The sequence below is a fragment of the Lethenteron reissneri genome, unplaced genomic scaffold, assembly GCF_015708825.2.
Source record: "Lethenteron reissneri isolate LAM-NWPU_2019-01 unplaced genomic scaffold, ASM1570882v1 scaffold_1627, whole genome shotgun sequence".
Taxonomy (NCBI): domain Eukaryota; kingdom Metazoa; phylum Chordata; class Hyperoartia; order Petromyzontiformes; family Petromyzontidae; genus Lethenteron; species Lethenteron reissneri.
The window spans coordinates 21554-41495 of record NW_026891363.1 but is presented as its reverse complement, the minus strand read 5'-3'; the positions used below and the strand labels follow the sequence as shown (position 1 = coordinate 41495).

The 19942-nt window shown below is 52.6% G+C and overlaps 1 protein-coding gene across 1 annotated transcript in view; it reads right to left on the bottom strand.

Moving 5' to 3' along the window:
- Nucleotides 1-66: 66 nt before the first annotated feature.
- LOC133362806 (uncharacterized) overlaps nt 67-19942 on the bottom strand; it is a 33585-nt gene continuing 13709 nt past the window's right edge. The window contains 10 exon segments of the mRNA XM_061581747.1: nt 67-486; nt 2752-2848; nt 4165-4297; nt 4761-4879; nt 5200-5226; nt 5228-5307; nt 5746-5837; nt 6595-6866; nt 7132-7188; nt 12163-12252. Coding sequence (XP_061437731.1) covers nt 67-486; nt 2752-2848; nt 4165-4297; nt 4761-4879; nt 5200-5226; nt 5228-5307; nt 5746-5837; nt 6595-6866; nt 7132-7188; nt 12163-12252 — 1387 coding nt within the window.

Sequence of the window (19942 nt, the reverse complement as noted above, 5' to 3'; positions counted from 1 at the left end):
TACAAAGTGCATCCCACGGCCCACACAACCTCCCACCATCATCCATTTATCACCCCCCTCCTCTCCTCACTCCAGCCCCTCCTCTTCTTCGATGTCAGAGCATGAAGACAATTTTGGCATCTTGCTCCTGGGCACCTCCAGGCTGCTACTGCCTCCCCAGCTGCCAGCACGAGGAAAGTCAACGGCTTGGCGAGCGTACGCTCGCAAATTGTATTTGGCAATGCTGCTTTTGCGATACCGATTGCCGACAGAGGACAGATTCCTGCCAGAGGGCCGCAGCGCTGGGAACACTTTGGCACGGATGCCGTCCTTGGTGTCGATGCCGTCATCGTCGTCGTCCTCGGAGCTGAGGTGGACTGTCTCTTCACTGGACGAGCGCTGCAGCGTTGTCTCGCTGGAGATCGTGGTCGACACACGATGATGCTCTTCGATTCCACTCAGCAGCAGTCGCTTTTTGGCTTCTGGGACTCTCAGTTCATCCAAGTCCTAAAATCCAGCGAAACACAGAAAATATACACACACACACCAAATTTTGTTCAGCGATACAACATTGATAATTGGTTTTTTACCCTTCTATCTGGCAACAAAACTGATACCTTTTTACAAGGAGTCATGTTTGTATAGACCACAATACCTGCAGTCATAATACAAAAAAAAACACAACTCTGATAATGTGCACTGTCCCTGAAGTTGATTGGTCCACACCCGAGACAGGTATTGCGGTCTATACAAACATGACTCCTTGTAAAAAGGTGTCAGTTTTGTTGCCAGATAGAAGGGTAAAAAAACAATTATGATATTTTTACTGGCAAATGAGGTTCCCATAGTGTACGATACAACATTCTTCAAATTTCTGACGACGTGTATTCCTCAGAGTAATTAATGTACAAAATCAGTCGGTATTACCGGTAGGAACCACCTGGTTCCACCAGCCCACAGGGGATTATTGTGTCTGTCCGTCGTGCATCCAAAATGGGAGGGGTGGGGCTGGGTGGAGGGGAGGGTGGGGAGGGGCTGGGTGGGGAGGGGAGGGTGGGGAGGGGCTGGGTGGGGAGGGGAGGGTGGGGAGGGGCTGGGTGGGGAGGGGAGGGTGGGGAGGGGCTGGGTGGGGAGGGTGGGGAGGGGCTGGGTGGGGAGGGGTGGGGCTGGGTGGGGAGGGGAGGGTGGGGAGGGGTGGGGCTGGGTGGGGGGTGGGGCTGGGTGGGGAGGGGCTGGTCACCCCGTGGTGCCCTTATAAAACTCAACGTTTAACCTACTCACGACGGCTTGTGCCCGCCCTCACAGTTGGCCATTGACCGAGCAACCCAACGTTCCTACCCGCTCTCTCCGCAGGAGGAGAGGAATGTTTTTTTGTACCCACTACTGGATCAGGACTCCTCAGCCTCCTCACTCGAGCTATGTGACGATCCATCTATCACCTACACACAAACTAATCTCACAACTCGAATCTCTGTGGTGGTCCTCCTCTTGGTGATGTGTGCTCTACTTTGGATGCCACTCCAACACCGGTCTTGTTTCCCAGCCACAATGCAGTCCAGTGATGTGCCCTTGCCCAAGCCCATCTACTTTTTTGCAGTTGTCAATGTTTCTTATTTGCATGTTTCGGTATCCACGTGTAATGGGTTCCGGAGAGACTTGTAGAGGTAACTTCTTTATTACAATACAACACTCCAACAGTCCTGATACTCTGTTACAGCCTAGGTACACGGCCTAGGTACACAGCCTAGGTACACAGCCTACGTAACAGCCTAGGTACATTGCCTAGGTACACTACTCTGGCTACGCTCTGGGGTCCTCCGGCTACAATCCCCCTAGGGAGGCTACCTGACCCGACCCAGCCAAGGTGCGGGTCTGGACTCTGGCTTCCTCGGAACTCGCCCTCACAAGGACGTAGAGCCGGGAGTCCCAGAGTCCCACCACTGGCCCTCACAGCGTCCCGGCCCTTACAAGGACAAGCGGGACAAGGGGGTCCAGGGTCCTAAGCTGGCTGGCTGGCAGGTCTTGACCTGCGACTGGCCCCGATCGGCCAGGGAGCTGCCCTTTTATGCCTCGTGCCCAAAGGGGTGGGGTTGTGTGCGCCCCCAGATATCCCACAGAGCACACACAGCCCCCCGTTGGTGGCGCCAAGGGGCTTAAGTGTCTGGGGTGCCTGGGATCCTAGCGCCTGGCACCAAGGGGCTTAAGCGTCTGGGGTGCCTGGGATCCTAGCGCCTGGCGCCAAGGGGCTTAACTGTCTGGGGTGCCTGGGATCCCAGCGCCTGGCGCCAAGGGGCTTAACTGTCTGGGGTGCCTGGGATCCTAGCGCCTGGCGCCAAGGGGCTTAACTGTCTGGGGTGCCTGGGATCCTAGCGCCTGGCGCCAAGGGGCTTAGCTGTCTGGGGTGCCTAGGATCCTAGCGCCTGGCGCCAAGGGCTTCTCTGCCTAGGGTCCCAGAGCCCCCTCTTGTGGCTCTACAATCCTCACTACTCACCACTCACCCTCACCACTCACCCTCACCACTCACCACTCAGCACTCATGCTCACCCCTCTCCCTCACCACTCACCCCTCTACCTCACCACTCACGCTCACCACTCACCCTCACCACTCACCCTCACCTACACACGCATTAACTCTTTACAAGTTTAATTCCAACCTTCCATCTTCTCCATGCTTCTTTGTGCATTTTTTATGTTGCAGAAAAACTTAAAAATAAATCCCAATCCTGTATTCGTTAAAAAAACACGTAGTTTCATGGAAGCGTCCGTAGGAACTTGCCTGTAGAGTAACGTCATCAGCTGTTGGACACTCGACAATCCACGCGAAGTGAAATTCTCCAAAAACTCCAAGCAGTCGATTTGTTTCAGGAAGCTTGAGACAAAAAAACAACAACACACGAGGCTCCAAAATGTTAATACCAAATACAAGAAGCACGAAAAGTACTTTGTACGGCTGAATTACATTAAGTTGCACATTTTTACTCCGTCAACATTGCGATTAGAAATAACATGTGAAGCAACACTTACATTGCTTGTACTGTATATCCCTATGGAAAATAATGACTTTTTTATTGGAAATCCAAGTGCAAAAATCAGCCCAAACTGCATTACGAACTTTGCTTTTCGATTTAAAGCTTTCGTGACTGCAGGGATTCATCTTCTTGGTTCTATCGGTAAAGTCACGTAGAAGGGAAGTAATAAAATAATAAAATAAAATAATAAAATAAAACATAATAAATAATTCTCACGACGTTACGGCTGCTTGCGTTGTGGCTGAAACGTCGTGAGAATTATTTTATCATGTATATTATATTATTTTATTATGTTTTATTATTTTATTACTTCCCTACGTGACTTTACCGAAAGAACCAAGAAGATGAACTTTGCTTTGTTTTAATTCACCCACCGACTTAAGTATTGTAGTCGAGTATACACAGATAAAACTAAACACTTGAAGAACCCAGACTCGTATATAATAAAGGAGTGTTATAAACAACGCAAGTCAACTAAAAATATCTAATGCAGTGTAGAGTGCTCTCAGAATATCCGAGGCCAATACCAACCCACCTACCCAGTGACTAGGGAAGATGTTGCAGCATAGAATACGTCAAGGATAAGCCATTTTAATAAAGCAGTTATACATCATGAAATAGAATGGAGTGTGCAGACGCAACAGTAGAAAAGGTTTAGTAGTACAGTGCATATTATTATCATTATCAGAGTTGCTTCTTTTATTAGCATTTTTGACTACTTGTGTTGTGGTTATTGCAAACATGATGCCTTGTATAAAGGTGTCAGTTTTGTACCAGTTTAAAAGGGTAAAAACCTACTATAATTTGCCACTGCTAAAAGAGATGTCTCATAGAGTAGAAAAGGTTATTCAGCAAAGAATCCCTTTCATTTATTTGTAATTTTTTTCAGAGCGTGAATGATGACGATCTTCTTGGTTCTTTCGGTAAAGTCACGTAGAAGGAAAGCAACATTATTATATTTATTATTTTATTTTATTATGTTTTATTTTTATTATTTTATTATGTTTTATTTTTATTATTCTATTACTTCCCTTCTACGTGGTGACTTTACCGAAAGAACCAAGAAGATGAATCCCTGCAGTCACAAAAGCTTTAAATCGAAAAATGATGACGATGTTTAAAGGTGGCGACGATGATGCACCTAAAGGGCACTTACTTGTAAAGAGCGTTGCCAGGCTTGCCGCTGTCCGGCAGGGTTCCAAGCCGGGCCGGTGGGTTGTCTCCGTCCGGTGGCCGTGGGGGACCATTGGATCCACTCGCTTCACCCGTCACAACATTCTGTGCAACGCCTGCAACCAGTGGATGAGCATTCGCAATAAAACCATTTACACCTCAACACATATACGAGATATTGAATTCATCCTCTTGGCTCTTTCGGTAAAGTCATCACGTAGAAGGGAAGTAATAAAATAATAAAACTTCATAAAATAATTCTCACGACGTTTCGGCCACAACGCAAGCAGCCGTCTTCAGGTGGAGAACAGGTGTGTCGGAAAGACAGCGTCTGACAGACCTGTTCTTCACCTGAGGACGGCTGCTTGCGTTGTGGCCGAAACGTCGTGAGAATTGTATTTATCGTGTTTTATTTTTATTATTTTATTACTTCCCTTCTACGTGACGACTTTACCGAAAGAACCAAGAAGACTGCGTATCACTTTGTGGCAAATTGTGTCGCGTCTTTCAATTCTACCGCGTGCCGCCACGTTCCGTGCAGAGAAACGTGCTGCGCCGAGCAGGGAGAGCTTGCGTCACCTGATGAGGAACCTTCGCCAGCACTGGAGGGTCCCTGGCTGCCGACCAAGACTTCCTGTGAACACTCGCTGCCGTGTCGGCTGAGGTTGGACGGCCTGCCACGCAATTCCGTCACGTATCTGGGAGGGAGAAAAAACCCAAAAAATTAACCCTCTTGATATGCTAATTATTTGTCAAGGCGCCCTTTCCCCCCCTTCCAACCCAGCGTATATACATGCTCCAAGCACATGCGCTGTTTCATTCAGACGCTGTTTTCCGACAGACCTGGTTTTCACCTGAGGACGGCTGCTTGCGTTGTGGCCGAAACGTCGTGAGAATTATTTTATTATTTTTCTTTTTATCATTTTATTACTTCCCTTCTGTTGCTACCATTTAATTACAGCAGCAATCGGGAACTTGTCTCGCACGAGCAGCGATTGTCTATTTCGTGTTCACGTACCGTTGTTGCTGCAGGTTGCGCAACACTCACAACATCCTTGGGCAGCATTCGGACCAGCTCCAGGCTTTCCTTGATTTTTAATATTTCAAAATGTTCTCTCCCGTGCACCTACACATCATACAGACCGCAGAGCAAATTCTTTAAAACATCAAATGCTTATTGTGAATTCTAGATTTGAAGCTTTCGTGACTGCAAGGATTCATATTCTTAGGTTTTTTCGGTAAAGTCACGTAGTAAAAAATTAAAATTAATAAAAGTAAAATAAAATAAAAATCACGACGTTTCTATTGCAACACAAGCAATCATCATCAGGTATAAATGAAATAGCAACAAAAAATTCTAACCAAAAACTATAGACAGACATATGAGCAGACAGATATCACCAAGATACACAGAGAGAAACACAGGTACAGAGAGGGAGATCGTCTCTGTGGAGTGGCCTTAAATAGGCAGAGGGGGCGGTGGCAGAGAGAGGGAGGTTAGAGACAACATTAACATGTCAATGAGTACGGAAAACGAGGAATTTAAACGAAAGCAGGTAACTACCAGGAGGTGAAATATGTCTTCTTGGTCGGATGGCCAATTGCTGCCACAGTTGCTTGAAGTCATCAGCATGTCGTGCACCACTTTCACGCAGCCTGAGGATTTGGTTAAGTGGCAAAAAGCGGACAGGTAAGGCGAGTACACGCAGGGACAATTTCTTTCAGAATAATACATTGAAATTATGTCATCATGGGACCTCCTTTGCCAGTAGCAAAATATACTAATAGGGGTTTTCACCTTTTTTCTGGCAACAAAACTGATACCTTTTGCAAGGAATCATACTTACATTAACCACAATACTTGCAGTCAAATGCAAACAAAAAACAATACTCTGATAATTTATGCATTGTCTTTGAAACTGATTGGTCCACACCAGAGACAGCTTTCTTTAGAGCCTAGTCTCATATGGTGTTCGACCAGATGACGCCAAAAGGCGTCATCATGGGACCTCCTTTGCCAGTACCAAAATATACTAAAATATAGGGGTTTTCACCTTTTTTCTGGCAACAAAACTGACACCTTTTGCAAGGAATCATACTTACATTAACCACAATACTTGGCGTCATCTGGTCGAAAACCATATGAGACGAGGCTCTAAAGAAAGCTGTCTCTGGTGTGGACCAATCAGTTTCAAAAACAATGCATAAATTATCAGAGTAGTTTTTTGTTTGCATTTGACTGCAAGTATTGTGGTTAATGTAAGCATTATTCCTTGCAAAAGGTGTCAGTTTTGTTGCCAGAAAAAAGGGGAAAACCCCTATTAGTGAAATTATATAATTTACAAAAACCTCAAATGTGTCTTAATAGCTAGACAGCACGTGTGTGTGAACAAGGGGCAGTCAAAGTGATCACCTTGGGAGTTCGTATCAGAAGCCGCCTCTCCACTCGGTCGCTGACTGCTGCCAGAAGACACCTTAGGCACTTGTGGGGTGTGCTCAACTGGCTGAGCCTGTGGAGACTGACAAGTCTGGGTTGCTGCCTCTGCCAAGGCAGGAGGATACTGCTGCACAGACTGAGCTGCATTCTGCATGGTGAGTGAAGGAGCCTTCCAATTGTTTGGAGACTGCTGCTGCTGCAGCTCCTCATCGTCATGATGCATGCACCGCTCGTCCATTTTGATATCTTCGAGATTTGAAGCTTTCACGACTGCAAGGAATCATACTCTTAGTTTTTTTCGGTAAAGTCACGTAGGTAAAAAATGAAATTAAAATAAAATAAAAATCACGACGTTTCGGAAGCAACACAAGCTTCCGTCTTCAAGTGATACAGATATTTGGCTGGACAGTTTCACCTGAAGACGGAAGCTTGTGTTGCTTCCGAAACGTCGTGATTTTTATTATTTTATTTTTATTAATTTTTATTTCATTCTTCACCTACATTTTTACATCTCTCCCCGGCGAAGCACACACTCGGGTCTCGCAGCAGAATCGGCCCAGTACCTGGCCACTAAAACAAATAGGCAGAAAACAAATGCATTAAAACAATTTTTTTATGGGCAGCCATTGTAAGGCATGTTTTTACTTAACCCGCCAAAAGAGAATTTCAAGAAATTACAGGAAAAGATAAAATAGTTTAAAAACATTACAATGTCTCTTCAACCACGACTATAGAGACATGGTAATCGCAATAATTGTACACTTAGACATTTTCAATGTTCAGCCCTATAAAACTGGCAGCAGACATTGTATGTAGCTAGGGTTCCCAAGTTTCGTACATAACAGGATAAACTCCACACCCTCAAAATGGGGGGTTCCCCAAGGCTCTGTACTAGGTTCCCTGCTCTTCACAGCCTACACTTCCCCGATCGGCCGGCTCATTGCAAGCTTCGGTGTTAAGCATCACTCATACGCGGATGACACGATTATATTCACCGCCATCGATTCTAGCAATGCATCTGGATTCGAGAGGCTCTCGGAATGTACCACCGCCATGCAACAATGGTTCACTGCACACAACCTAGCCCTTAATCCGAAAAAGTCAGTGGCCATCATGTTAGGTACCAAGTGTAACGGGTTCCGGAGACACTTGTAGAGGTAACTTCTTTATTACAATACAACACTCCAACAGTCCAACTCTCCAACAGTCCTGATACTCTGTTACTAGCCTAGCTACACAGCCTAGATACTCTACTCTGGCTACGCTCTGCAACTCGCCCTCACAAGGTCGTAGAGTCGGGAGTTCCAGAGTCCCCGCTGGCTCTCACAGCATCCCAGGGTCTTCAGATGGCTGGTCGTGGGTCTTGGGTCTTGAGTTACAACTGGGCCCTGATCGTCCAGGGAGCTCTCCTTTTATGCCTGTCTAACGAGGGGTGGGGCCGTGTGCGCCACCAGACATCCCACAGAGCACACACAGCCCCCCCCCCCCCCCCGTTGGCGGCGCCAAAAAGGCTTAAGCGCCTGGGAACCCAACGCCTGGCGCCCAGAGGCTTAATAGTCTGGACCCTCTGGGAACCCAGTGCCTGGCACCCAGAGGCTTAAGCGTCTGGACTTGCCTGGGATCCCAGAGCCCCCAGCAGCCCCTCCCTTCTTATGTCACTACACAAGCAACGTCTCAATTCAGCAGCACTCCCCACACACATACACATCTTCGGTCACATCAACAAGTTCACCGACCACTTCAGGTACCTCGGTATCATCCTCGATTCAACTTTATCCTTCGACCGTCAAACCAACCATATCATCAGCTCATGTAACTTTCACCTGAAGGCTCTTAGACACATACGTCCTCTCATCTCTACTGAAATTGCCAACACTTTGGCATGTTGCATAGTTGGGTCTCGCCTTGACTATTGCAACTCCGTCCTAGTCCGGACCTCCGCTGGCAACCTAAGAAACTTCAAAGACTACAAAATAACCTAGCACGCGTCGTCATTGCCCACACTCTTCCCCGTCTCGACTCACTAGCTCGTCTCCGCGCTCTCAACTGGCTCCCCATCGCCAGCAGGGTCACATACAAGACCGCCTGCCTCTGCCACAACGCCTTCATATCCGCCTGCCTGCCGTATCTTTCTTCATTACTGACAACTTGCAGCTCAGCACACGGCAGATGCCTGCGCAGCGCGACTCACGACCTCCTCTCGATACCAAGATCCAGGATGGTCATCGTGTCTACGCGCCCTTCTCGGTGGCAGCCCCAACAGTCTGGAACGATATCCCTCTGCACATTCGCAGCATCACCTCAATCGCCTCCTTCAAGAGACACTTAAAAACTCACCTCTACAACCACGTGCTTTTGAGTGACTCTGAGCTTGGCTCCGCGCCTCTGAGTTGCGGCCACTACGTCTGCAAATTTGCGCGCGTTACAAATTGTACTATTATTATTATATATTACCCACCCACTCACCCACTCACTCACTCACACACCCACTCACTCACCCAGTCGCTCACCCACCCACTCACACACCCACGCACACACCCACTCAATCACCCACCAACTCACACACCCACTCACTCACTCATCACAGTCGCTCGCTCACTCACACACACACTCATCTACCCACTCACCCACCACCTACACCCACACACTCACTCACCCACCCACCACACACCACTCACTCACACACCACCTACACACTCACACTCACTGACCCAATCGCTCATCACTCACTCGCCCAGTCGCTCACACACTAACCCACACACTCACACCCACTCACACACTCACCCACCCACTCACTCACCCAGTCGCTCACACACTCACCCCACACACATCACTCACCACCCACTCATCCACTCAAACACCACTCACTCACCCAGTCGCTCACCCACCCACTCACCCAACCACTCACACACTCACTCACCCACTCACCCAGTCACTCACTCACCCACTCATTCACTCATCCACCCACTCACACACTCACCCACACATCATCCACTCACCCGCCCACTCACCCACCCACTCACTCACCAAGTCGCTCGCTCACTCACTCACCCAGTCGCTCACACACTAACCCACCCAGTCGCTCACACACTCACCCACACACTCACCTACCCACTCACACACCCATTCATCCACCCACCCACCCCCTCACCCACTCACTCACCCAGTCGCTCACTCACTCACCCAGTCGCTCACACACTCACCCACACACTCATCCACCACTCACTCACCCACCCACTCACCCACCCACCCACCCACTCATCCACTCACCTACTCACCCACCCACACACTCATCCACCCACTCACCCACACAGGAGCAGGTGATGATGAGAGGCTTGGATGATAGAGGTACCAGCAACAGCACAGCAGCAGCAGCAATGGTGCAGCAGTAGCAGCAGCAGCAGCCCTGCAAGATGCGAGTCAGCACGCGACTTGACCGAGAGTGGAGGTCTCTGCTCTCCAACCCACCCACCCCGCCCGCGTCTGTGTTGAGGACTCAGTGTCCTTAGTGTTGACTCAGTGGGCTGTTGACTCGACACGTCACTTATTAGCAAGGGGTGGTGGCTTAGGCTCTGGCCAAGAATCGATTGTGGCCTCTAAGTTGTTTATTTAAGCACATTCCTTGGATGTCTTTCTCAATACTCACGTCTAGAGTCAATATCGCGTAGGGTAGACTCTATCCACTGGGATGAGGGGTGCAGGAGGGGTAGGGGGGTACAGGGGTGGTGGGAGGTGTACACATATTAATGTTTAACCTATCTAGGTGACTCTTAGCGAAAGACCAAAATAAAATGTAACACGTACAGTAGTAGCACCTCGTGTGGCTAATTCAGTGACATGATTCCTTGCGAAAGGTTTCTGTTTTGTGTTTTAACATCTCAACACAACTCCTGTTTCATGTGCAGACACACACATGGACTTACACACAAACATTGACCCACACGCACAAAGACATCGACTTTAGACACACATACATGGACTCACACAGACAGACATCGACTTTAGACACACATACATGGACTCACACAGACATCGACTTTAGAACACATACATTGACTCACACAGACAGACATCGACTTTAGACACATACTTGGAGTTACACACACTATGGACTCACACCACACACATAGACTCACACACACGTGTGGTGTGTACACACAGGTGGGAGGGGGAGGGAGTACGGGAGGGGGGGAGGTGTGAGGGGGAGGTGAAAGGGGGAGGGAGGTGGGAGGGGGAGGTAGGGGGGGTGTGAGGGGGGGTGGGGGAGGGAGGGGGAGGTGGGGGAGGGAGGGGGAGGTGGGAGGGGGAGGTGTGGGGAGGAGGGGGAGGTGGGAGGGGAGGTAGGGGGGGGTTGTGAGGGGAGGGAGGGGGAGGAGGAAGGGAGAGGGAGGTGGGGTGGGAGGTGGGAGGGGGAGGTGGGAGGGAGGGGGCGGTGGGAGGGAGGAGGGAGGGGGAGGTGGGAGGGAGGGGGCGGTGGAGGGAGGAGGGAGGGGGAGGTGGGAGGGAGGGGGCGGTGGGAGGGAGGAGGAGGTGGAAGGGGGAGGGAGGGGGAGGTGGGAGGGGCGGTGGGAGGGAGGGGGTGTGGAAGGGGGAGGGGAGGGGGAGGTGGGAGGGGGAGGGAGGTGGAAGGGCGAGGCAAGGGGGGGGAGGCGTCTGCCAATGGGGAGGGACGGAGGGGGCAGCTGCTGCCCAATGAGCGATGTTCACCAGGAAGGGGGGGGGTGACGCCAGTGACCGGCTGGCTGACCCCCACCCACCAGCCCTCAGCACCTCCCAACAACCCCCCTGAGCCTGACCCACTCACCCCACCACGACACCGCGTCACGTACAATACTACTACTACAGCTACAGCTACTACAGCTACTACAACTACAGCTACAGCTACTACACCTACAGCTACTACAACTACAGCTACTACAGCTACTACTACAGCTACTACAGCTACTACAGCTACTACTACAACAACTACTACTACAGCAGCAGCAGTGGCTCTGTCGGGAGTCGGTGGATCTTCCCTCCCCTCTCCTGCTGCTCCTCCAGTGCGCGTTGTGTAACGGACATTCATCGATATTAGCAGCATCACCACCACCACCATCACCACCACATCATCATCATCACTACCACCATCACCATCATCATCACCACCACCATCACAACATAACCCACAACCTCCACCATCACCACCACCACCACTCTACTACTACCAACCTCCACCACCACCGTCATCACCATCACCACCACCACCACCATTACCACCACCACCTCCACCACCATCACCACCCCATCACCACCATCACCACCACCACCTCCACCACACACCACCATCACCACCATCACCACCACCATCATCACCACCATCACCACCATCACCACCACACCACCTCTACTACTACCACCTCCACCACCACCAACATCACCACCACCATCACCACCATCACCACCACCACCATCACCACCACCATCACCACCATCACCCCACCATTCCCCACCATCACCACCATCACCACCACCACCATCACCACACCACCATCACCACACCACCACCATGTCCAAGGCACTCTGCGGTCCGCTCCGCCGGAGAGAATTCGCGAGCGGCTGGAGTTGAGCGTCGCGGCTCTGCGGGAACTGCGGCTCCTGCGGGAGCAGCACGAGGCGACGGTGCGACAGGCGCTCGCCCTGACACCACCGCCCCCGCAGCAGCAGCAGCAACAGCGGCTGCAGCAACAGCGGCAGCAGCAACAGCGGCAGCAACAACAGCGGCAGCAACAGCAGCACAGCAGCAACAGCAACAGCACAGCAGCACAGCAACAGCAACAGCAGCTGCTGCAGCAACATCGGCAGCAACAGCAGCAGCAGCAACAGCAGCAACAGCAGCAGCAACAGCAGCAGCAGCGGCGGTGCTATGGCCGGGGCCCAGACGGTCGGACGGGAAGGCGGATGATGATCCGGAGGAGGATCAGCCGGTGAGTGAGTGGAGCGAGCGAGTCGGGAAGAAAGAGTGAGAGAGAGCCGTGCGCGCACGCGTGTCGTGACGTGTGTGTGCGGTGTCGTGAGTGTGTGCGGTGTGTGTGTGTGTGTGCGGTGTTGTGTGTGTGTGTGCGGTGTGTGTGACGTGTGTGTGCGGTGTGCGTGTGTCGTGTGTGCGGTGTTGCGTGTGATGTCGAGTGTGGTGTTGTGTGTGTGTGTGGTGTGTGCGGTGTTGCGTGTCGTGTGTGCGGTGTTGCGTGTCGTGTGTGGTGTGTGCGGTGTTGCGTGTCGTTGTGTGGTGTTGCGTGTCGTGTGTGGTGTGTGCGGTGTTGCGTGTCGTGTGTGCGGTGTTGGTGTCGAGTGTGGTGTTGTGTCGTGTGTGGTGTGTGCGGTGTTGCGTGTCGTGTGTGCGGTGTTGCGTGTCGTGTGTGGTGTGTGCGGTGTTGCGTGTGTGTGTGGTGTGTGTTCGTGTGTGGTGTGTGCGGTGTTGCGTGTCGTGTGTGCGGTGTTGCGTGTCGTGGTGGTGGTGCGGTGTTGCGTGTCGTGTGTGCGGTGTTGCGTGTCGTGTGTGGTGTGTGCGGTGTTGCGTGTCGTGTGTGCGGTGTTGCGTGTCGTGTGTGGTGTGTGCGGTGTTGGGTCGTGTGTGTGGTGTTGCGTGTCGTGTGTGGTGTGTGCGGTGTTGCGTGTCGTGTGTGCGGTGTTGCGTGTCGTGTGTGTGGTGTTGTGTGACGGTGTGTGCGGTGTGTGCGTGTCGTGTGTGTGGTGTTGTGTGTCGTGACGTGTGTGCGGTGTTGCGTGTCGTGACGTGTGTGCGGTGTTGCGTGTTGTGTGTGTGCGGTGTTGCGTGACGTGTGTGCGGTGTTGTTGTCGTGTGTGCGGTGTTGCGTGACGTGTGTGTGCGGTGTTGTGTGACGTGTGTGCGGTGTTGTGTGAGTGTGTGGGTGTGTGACGTGTGTGCGGTGTTGCGTGACGTGTGTGTGGTGTTGTGTGCGTGTGTGCGTGTTGTGTTGCGTGTCGTGTGTGCGGTGTTGCGTGTCGTGTGTGTGCGGTGTTGCGTGACGTGTGTGTGCGGTGTTGCGTGACGTGTGTGCGGTGTTGCGTGACGTGTGTGTGGTGTTGTGTGACGTGTGTGCGGTGTTGCGTGACGTGTGTGCGTGTTGCGTGTCGTGTGTGGGTGTTGCGTGACGTGTGTGTGCGGTGTTACGTGTCGTGTGTGCGGTGTTGCGTGACGTGTGTGTGCGGTGTTGCGTGTCGTGTGTGCGGTGTTGCGTGACGTGGTGTGCGGTGTTGTGTGTCGTGTGTGCGGTGTTGCGTGACGTGTGTGCGGTGTTGTGTGTCGTGTGTGTGTTGTGTGACGTGTGTGCGGTGTTGCGTGTGTGTGCGGTGTTGCGTGACGTGTGGCGGTGTTGCGTGTCGTGTGTGCGGTGTTGTGTGTCGTGTGTGGGTGTTGTGTGTCGTGTGTGGTGTTGTGTGTCGTGTGTGTGGTGTTGCGTGGTGTGTGCGGTGTTGCGTGTCGTGTGTGTGGTGTGTGTGTGTGTGTGGTGTGTGTGTGTGTGTGTGGTGTTGTGTGCGGTGTTGCGTGTCGTGTGTGTGGTGTGTGTGTGTGTGTGGTGTTGCGTGTCGTGTGTGCGGTGTTGCGTGACGTGTGTGCGGTGTTGCGTGACGTGTGTGTGCGGTGTTGCGTGTCGTGTGTGCGGTGTTGTGTGACGTGTGTGTGCGGTGTTGCGTGACGTGTGTGTGCGGTGCTGTGTGACGTGTGTGCGGTGTTGCGTGACGTGTGTGTGCGGTGTTGCGTGACGTGTGTGCGGTGTTGCGTGACGTGTGTGGTGGTGTGTGACGTGTGTGCGGTGTTGCGTGTCGTGTGTGCGGTGTTGCGTGTCGTGTGTGTGCGGTGTTGCGTGACGTGTGTGTGCGGTGTTGCGTGACGTGTGTGTGCGGTGTTGTGTGACGTGTGTGCGGTGTTGCGTGACGTGTGTGTGGTGTTGTGTGACGTGTGTGCGGTGTTGCGTGACGTGTGTGCGGTGTTGCGTGTCGTGTGTGCGGTGTTGCGTGACGTGTGTGTGCGGTGTTGTTGGTGTGTGTGTGCGGTGTTGCGTGACGTGTGTGCGGTGTTGTGTGTCGTGTGTGCGGTGTTGTGTGACGTGTGTGTGCGGTGTTGCGTGACGTGTGTGTGCGGTGTTGCGTGACGTGTGTGCGGTGTTGTGTGTCGTGTGTGCGGTGTTGCGTGACGTGTGTGTGCGGTGTTGTGTGACGTGTGTGCGGTGTTGCGTGACGTGTGTGTGGTGTTGTGTGACGTGTGTGCGGTGTTGCGTGACGTGTGTGTGGTGTTGTGTGACGTGTGTGCGGTGTTGCGTGTCGTGTGTGCGGTGTTGCGTGTCGTGTGTGTGCGGTGTTGCGTGACGTGTGTGCGGTGTTGCGTGACGTGTGTGCGGTGTTGCGTGACGTGTGTGTGGTGTTGTGTGACGTGTGTGCGGTGTTGCGTGACGTGTGTGCGGTGTTGCGTGTCGTGTGTGCGGTGTTGCGTGACGTGTGTGTGCGGTGTTGCGTGTCGTGTGTGCGGTGTTGTGTGACGTGTGTGTGCGATGTTGCGTGTCGTGTGTGCGGTGTTGCGTGACGTGTGTGTGCGGTGTTGCGTGTCGTGTGTGCGGTGTTGCGTGACGTGTGTGTGCGGTGTTGCGTGTCGTGTGTGCGGTGTTGCGTGACGTGTGTGCGGTGTTGTGTGTCGTGTGTGCGGTGTTGTGTGACGTGTGTGCGGTGTTGCGTGACGTGTGTGCGGTGTTGCGTGTCGTGTGTGCGGTGTTGCGTGACGTGTGTGTGCGGTGTTGCGTGTCGTGTGTGCGGTGTTGCGTGACGTGTGTGCGGTTTTGTGTGTCGTGTGTGCGGTGTTGTGGACGTGTGTGCGGTTTTGTGTGTCGTGTGCGGTGTTGCGTGACGTGTGCGGTTTTGTGTGTCGTGTGTGCGGTGTTGCGTGACGTGTGTGCGGTGTTGCGTGACGTGTGTGTGGTGTTGCGTGTCGTGTGTGCGGTGTTGCGTGACGTGTGTGCGGTGTGTGTGTCGTGTGTGCGGTGTTGCGTGACGTGTGTGCGGTGTGTGTGTGTCGTGTGTGCGGTGTTGCGTGACGTGTGTGCGTGTTGCGTGTCGTGTGTGCGGTGTTGCGTGACGTGTGTGCGGTGTTGCGTGACGTGTGTGCGGTGTTGGTTGTCGTGTGCGGTGTTGCGTGACGTGTTGCGGTGTGCGTGTGCGTGCGTGTGTGTGCGGTGTTGCGTGACGTGTGTGCGGTGTTGTGTGTCGTGTGTGCGGTGTTGCGTGACGTGTGTGTGCGGTGTTGCGTGACGTGTGTGCGGTGTTGCGTGACGTGTGTGCGGTGTTGCGTGACGTGTGTGCGGTGTTGTGTGACGTGTGTGCGGTGTTGCGTGACGTGTGTGCGGTGTTGTGTGACGTGTGTGCGGTGTTGCGTGACGTGTGTGTGCGGTGTTGCGTGACGTGTGTGTGCGGTGTTGCGTGTCGTGTGTGTGCGGTGTTGCGTGACGTGTGTGTGCGGTGTTGCGTGACGTGTGTGCGGTGTTGCGTGGCGTGTCTATGGTGTTGTGTGGCGTGTGTGTGTGCGGTGTTGTGTGACGTGTGTGTGCGGTGTTGCGTGACGTGTGTGTGCGGTGTTGCGTGTCGTGTCTATGGTGTTGTGTGGCGTGTCGTGTGTGTGCGGTGTTGTGTGACGTGTGTGTGCGGTGTTGCGTGTCGTGTGTGTGGTGTGTGTATCGTGTGTGTGGTGTTGCGTGACGTGTGTGTGCGGTGTTGCGTGTCGTGTCTGTGGTGTTGCGTGTCGTGTGTGTGCGGTGTTGCGTGTCGTGTGTGCGGTGTTGCGTGTTGTGTATCGTGTGTGCGGTGTTGCGTGTTGCGTGTCGTGTCTGTGGTGTTGCGTATCGTGTGTTGCGTGTCGTGTCGTGTGGCTGCACTATGAACCTGGCGCTCACGGCCAACACCGGTGACGATTATCAGAACCGGCCCTGGGCTCACCTAGGTCGACTCAGCCTCAAATGAGTACATGGTGCGGTGTGTGAAACATCGCACTGGGGATACAAAGGCGCCGGGCGTGGTGCTGGCCACCCACCACCTCGTGTGCCGTTCTGGCCTTCATAGGTGCTCGCTAACAGCAACCTACAGTCTGTTAAGGCTAGACGGGGGATCTTAGTCTCTTGCAGAGTTGTTGTCATGTTTGTGCAGAGGATACAATGGGAGTGGTGGCGCAGTGCTTAGCGCACTCTACCAGTTCAGATGACGTCTGCGGGCCAGGAATCCCAACTCGGGTGAGCGGATTCGTACAGCGCAGTTGCGCCAACCGCTGCGCCACCGCTCTCCCTTGGAAGGTCGTGTAGGAAGGTCGTGTTTGGAAGGAAGGCCGGGCTCCTACAGGGGCGAGTGTGAGAGGAGAGAGAGGGGCACGCATATGGCATTGACGCGAGCGTGCGCGCGTGTTGCGCTCGATGCCAACCAATGTCTGCTGCTGGACACGACGAAAGGGCTTCAGCAGAGAGAGAAGAGAAAGTTCGTGTCGTGTCGCTGTTTCCACCTCCTCCGTTGAAGGAACGCAGCGGGTTCACTCTGCGGTCCGTAGCTTGGGTCGCGTGGCTACAACCTCAACGCTGTGGCTTCTCTTGAAGACATCTCCGTGTGTATTTATCTCGACGAGTCTCTGTGCATCTCTGTATACGAGACTCTGCCTGCCACCGTGTGTCTCTGTGGGTTCACTCTGCGGTCCGTAGCTTGGGTCGCGTGGCTACAACCTCAACGCTGTGGCTTCTCTTGAAGACATCTCCGTGTGTATTTATCTCGACGAGTCTCTGTGCATCTCTGTATACGAGACTCTGCCTGCCACCGTGTCTCTGTGGGTTAACTCTGCGGTCCGTAGCTTGGGTCGCGTGGCTACAACCTCAACGCGTGGCTTCTCTTGAAGACATCTCCGTGTGTATTTATCTCGACGAGTCTCTGTGCATCTCTGTATACGAGACTCTGCCTGCCACCGTGTGTTTCTGTGGGTTCACTCTGCGGTCCGTAGCTTGGGTCGCGTGGCTACAACCTCAACGCTGTGGCTTCTCTTGAAGACATCTCCGTGTGTATTTATCTCGACGAGTCTCTGTGCATCTCTGTATACGAGACTCTGCCTGCCACCGTGTGTCTCTGTGGGTTAACTCTGCGGTCCGTAGCTTGGGTCGCGTGGCTACAACCTCAACGCTGTGGCTTCTCTTGAAGACATCTCCGTGTGTATTTATCTCGACGAGTCTCTGTGCATCTCTGTATACGAGACTCTGCCTGCCACCGTGTGTCTCTGTGGGTTCACTCTGCGGTCCATAGCTTGGGTCGCGTGGCTACAACCTCAACGCTGTGGCTTCTCTTGAAGACATCTCCGTGTGTATTTATCTCGACGAGTCTCTGTGCATCTCTGTATACGAGACTCTGCCTGCCACCGTGTGTCTTGTGGGTTCACTCTGCGGTCCGTAGCTTGGGTCGCGTGGCTACAACCTCAACGCTGTGGCTTCTCTTGAAGACATCTCCGTGTGTATTTATCTCGACGAGTCTCTGTGCATCTCTGTATACGAGACTCTGCCTGCCACCGTGTGTCTCTGTGGGTTCACTCTGCGGTCCGTAGCTTGGGTCGCGTGGCTACAACCTCAACGCTGTGGCTTCTCTTGAAGACATCTCCGTGTGTATTTATCTCGACGAGTCTCTGTGCATCTCTGTATACGAGACTCTGCCTGCCACCGTGTGTCTCTGTGGGTTCACTCTGCGGTCCGTAGCTTGGGTCGCGTGGCTACAACCTCAACGCTGTGGCTTCTCTTGAAGACATCTCCGTGTGTATTTATCTCGACGAGTCTCTGTGCATCTCTGTATACGAGACTCTGCCTGCCACCGTGTGTCTCTGTGGGTTACTCTGCGGTCCGTAGCTTGGGTCGCGTGGCTACAACCTCAACGCTGTGGCTTCTCTTGAAGACATCTCCGTGTGTATTTATCTCGACGAGTCTCTGTGCATCTCTGTATACGAGACCTCTGCCTGCCACCGTGTGTCTCTGTGGGTTCACCTCTGCGGTCCGTAGCTGGGTCGCGTGGCTACAACCTCAACGCTGTGCTTTCTCTTGAAGACATCTCGTGTGTATTTATCCTCGACGAGTCTTGTGCATCCTCTGTATACGAGACTCTGCCTGCCACCGTGTGTCTCTGTGGGTTCACTCTGCGGTCCGTAGCTTGGGTCGCGTGGCTACAACCTCAACGCTGTGGCTTCTCTTGAAGACATCTCCGTGTGTATTTATGGCCACGGTGGGACTATTTGCGGTTGTATCGTTCGTTAGCAACCTACGTGGCCACCGTGTTCATCGGAAGTGCGGACAGTGATGAAATTAAACGGAACCACCGGCTAAGTCGGCTTTAACACGTGGCAGGCTTTCGCGACCCAATATCATCCATAATACAGGTTTTTTTGGGGGGTTAGATTGCGTAAATATATGCTGCGTATTTGGAGTTTACGTGGTCGCGTGGATTTATCTCCGCGTCCTCTGTTTTTTTCCCTCCACATTTAGGAGCACGCCTTTAGCGGATTTGCCTCGCCGCTACATTTGCACGTGATGGAGAGGCGACTGCGTCGAGCTATCAGTTGTGGCCAGGTCGTTTCTGTCAAAGAGGCTTACCTGGTAAACAAATAAAAATGTTAAATTAAGTAAAATAATATTCTTGGTTCTTTCGGTAAAGTCACGTAGAAGGGAAAAAATAAATAATATAAATATAAAACAATAAAAATTCTCACGACGTTTCGACTGCAACACAAGCAATCATCATTAGGTGATGATTTCCCTTCTACGTGACTTTACCGAAAGAACCAAGAATATGAATCCTGCAGTCACGAAAGCTTTAAATCGAAATCAAATAAATGAAAAAGCAATGAATTAACTTGCATCTTATTACATTAATGATGGAAGAAATGGCGGCTGCTACGCTATTCCAATGCAACGGGGCCTGACGCTCCACGCGGGGGTGAGAGGCTTTCGTGATTTCCTCCTCGCCGGAGCGGTGGTCTCCTGGGCCTCCCTAGGTCGACTCAGCCTTAAATGGGTACCTGTTGGGGCTGTGTTTAACCTCGGTCTCGGAGACACAAGGGGCCGGCGGTCGTGGCGCTGGCCACCCCCTCGTGTGCCGTGTCGGGCCTTTCTAGGTGCTTACTCCGCCAACAGCACATGCACCCGACAGGGCTACACGGGGGGGGGGTGGGGATTTATTGGTTGTGTTTGCTGGCAAAACAGCGCTTGGTACAGAAAAGTTTCAAAACTTGACCTCACTTCTCGTTTAGCTGCACCACCACCAGGTATGGAAT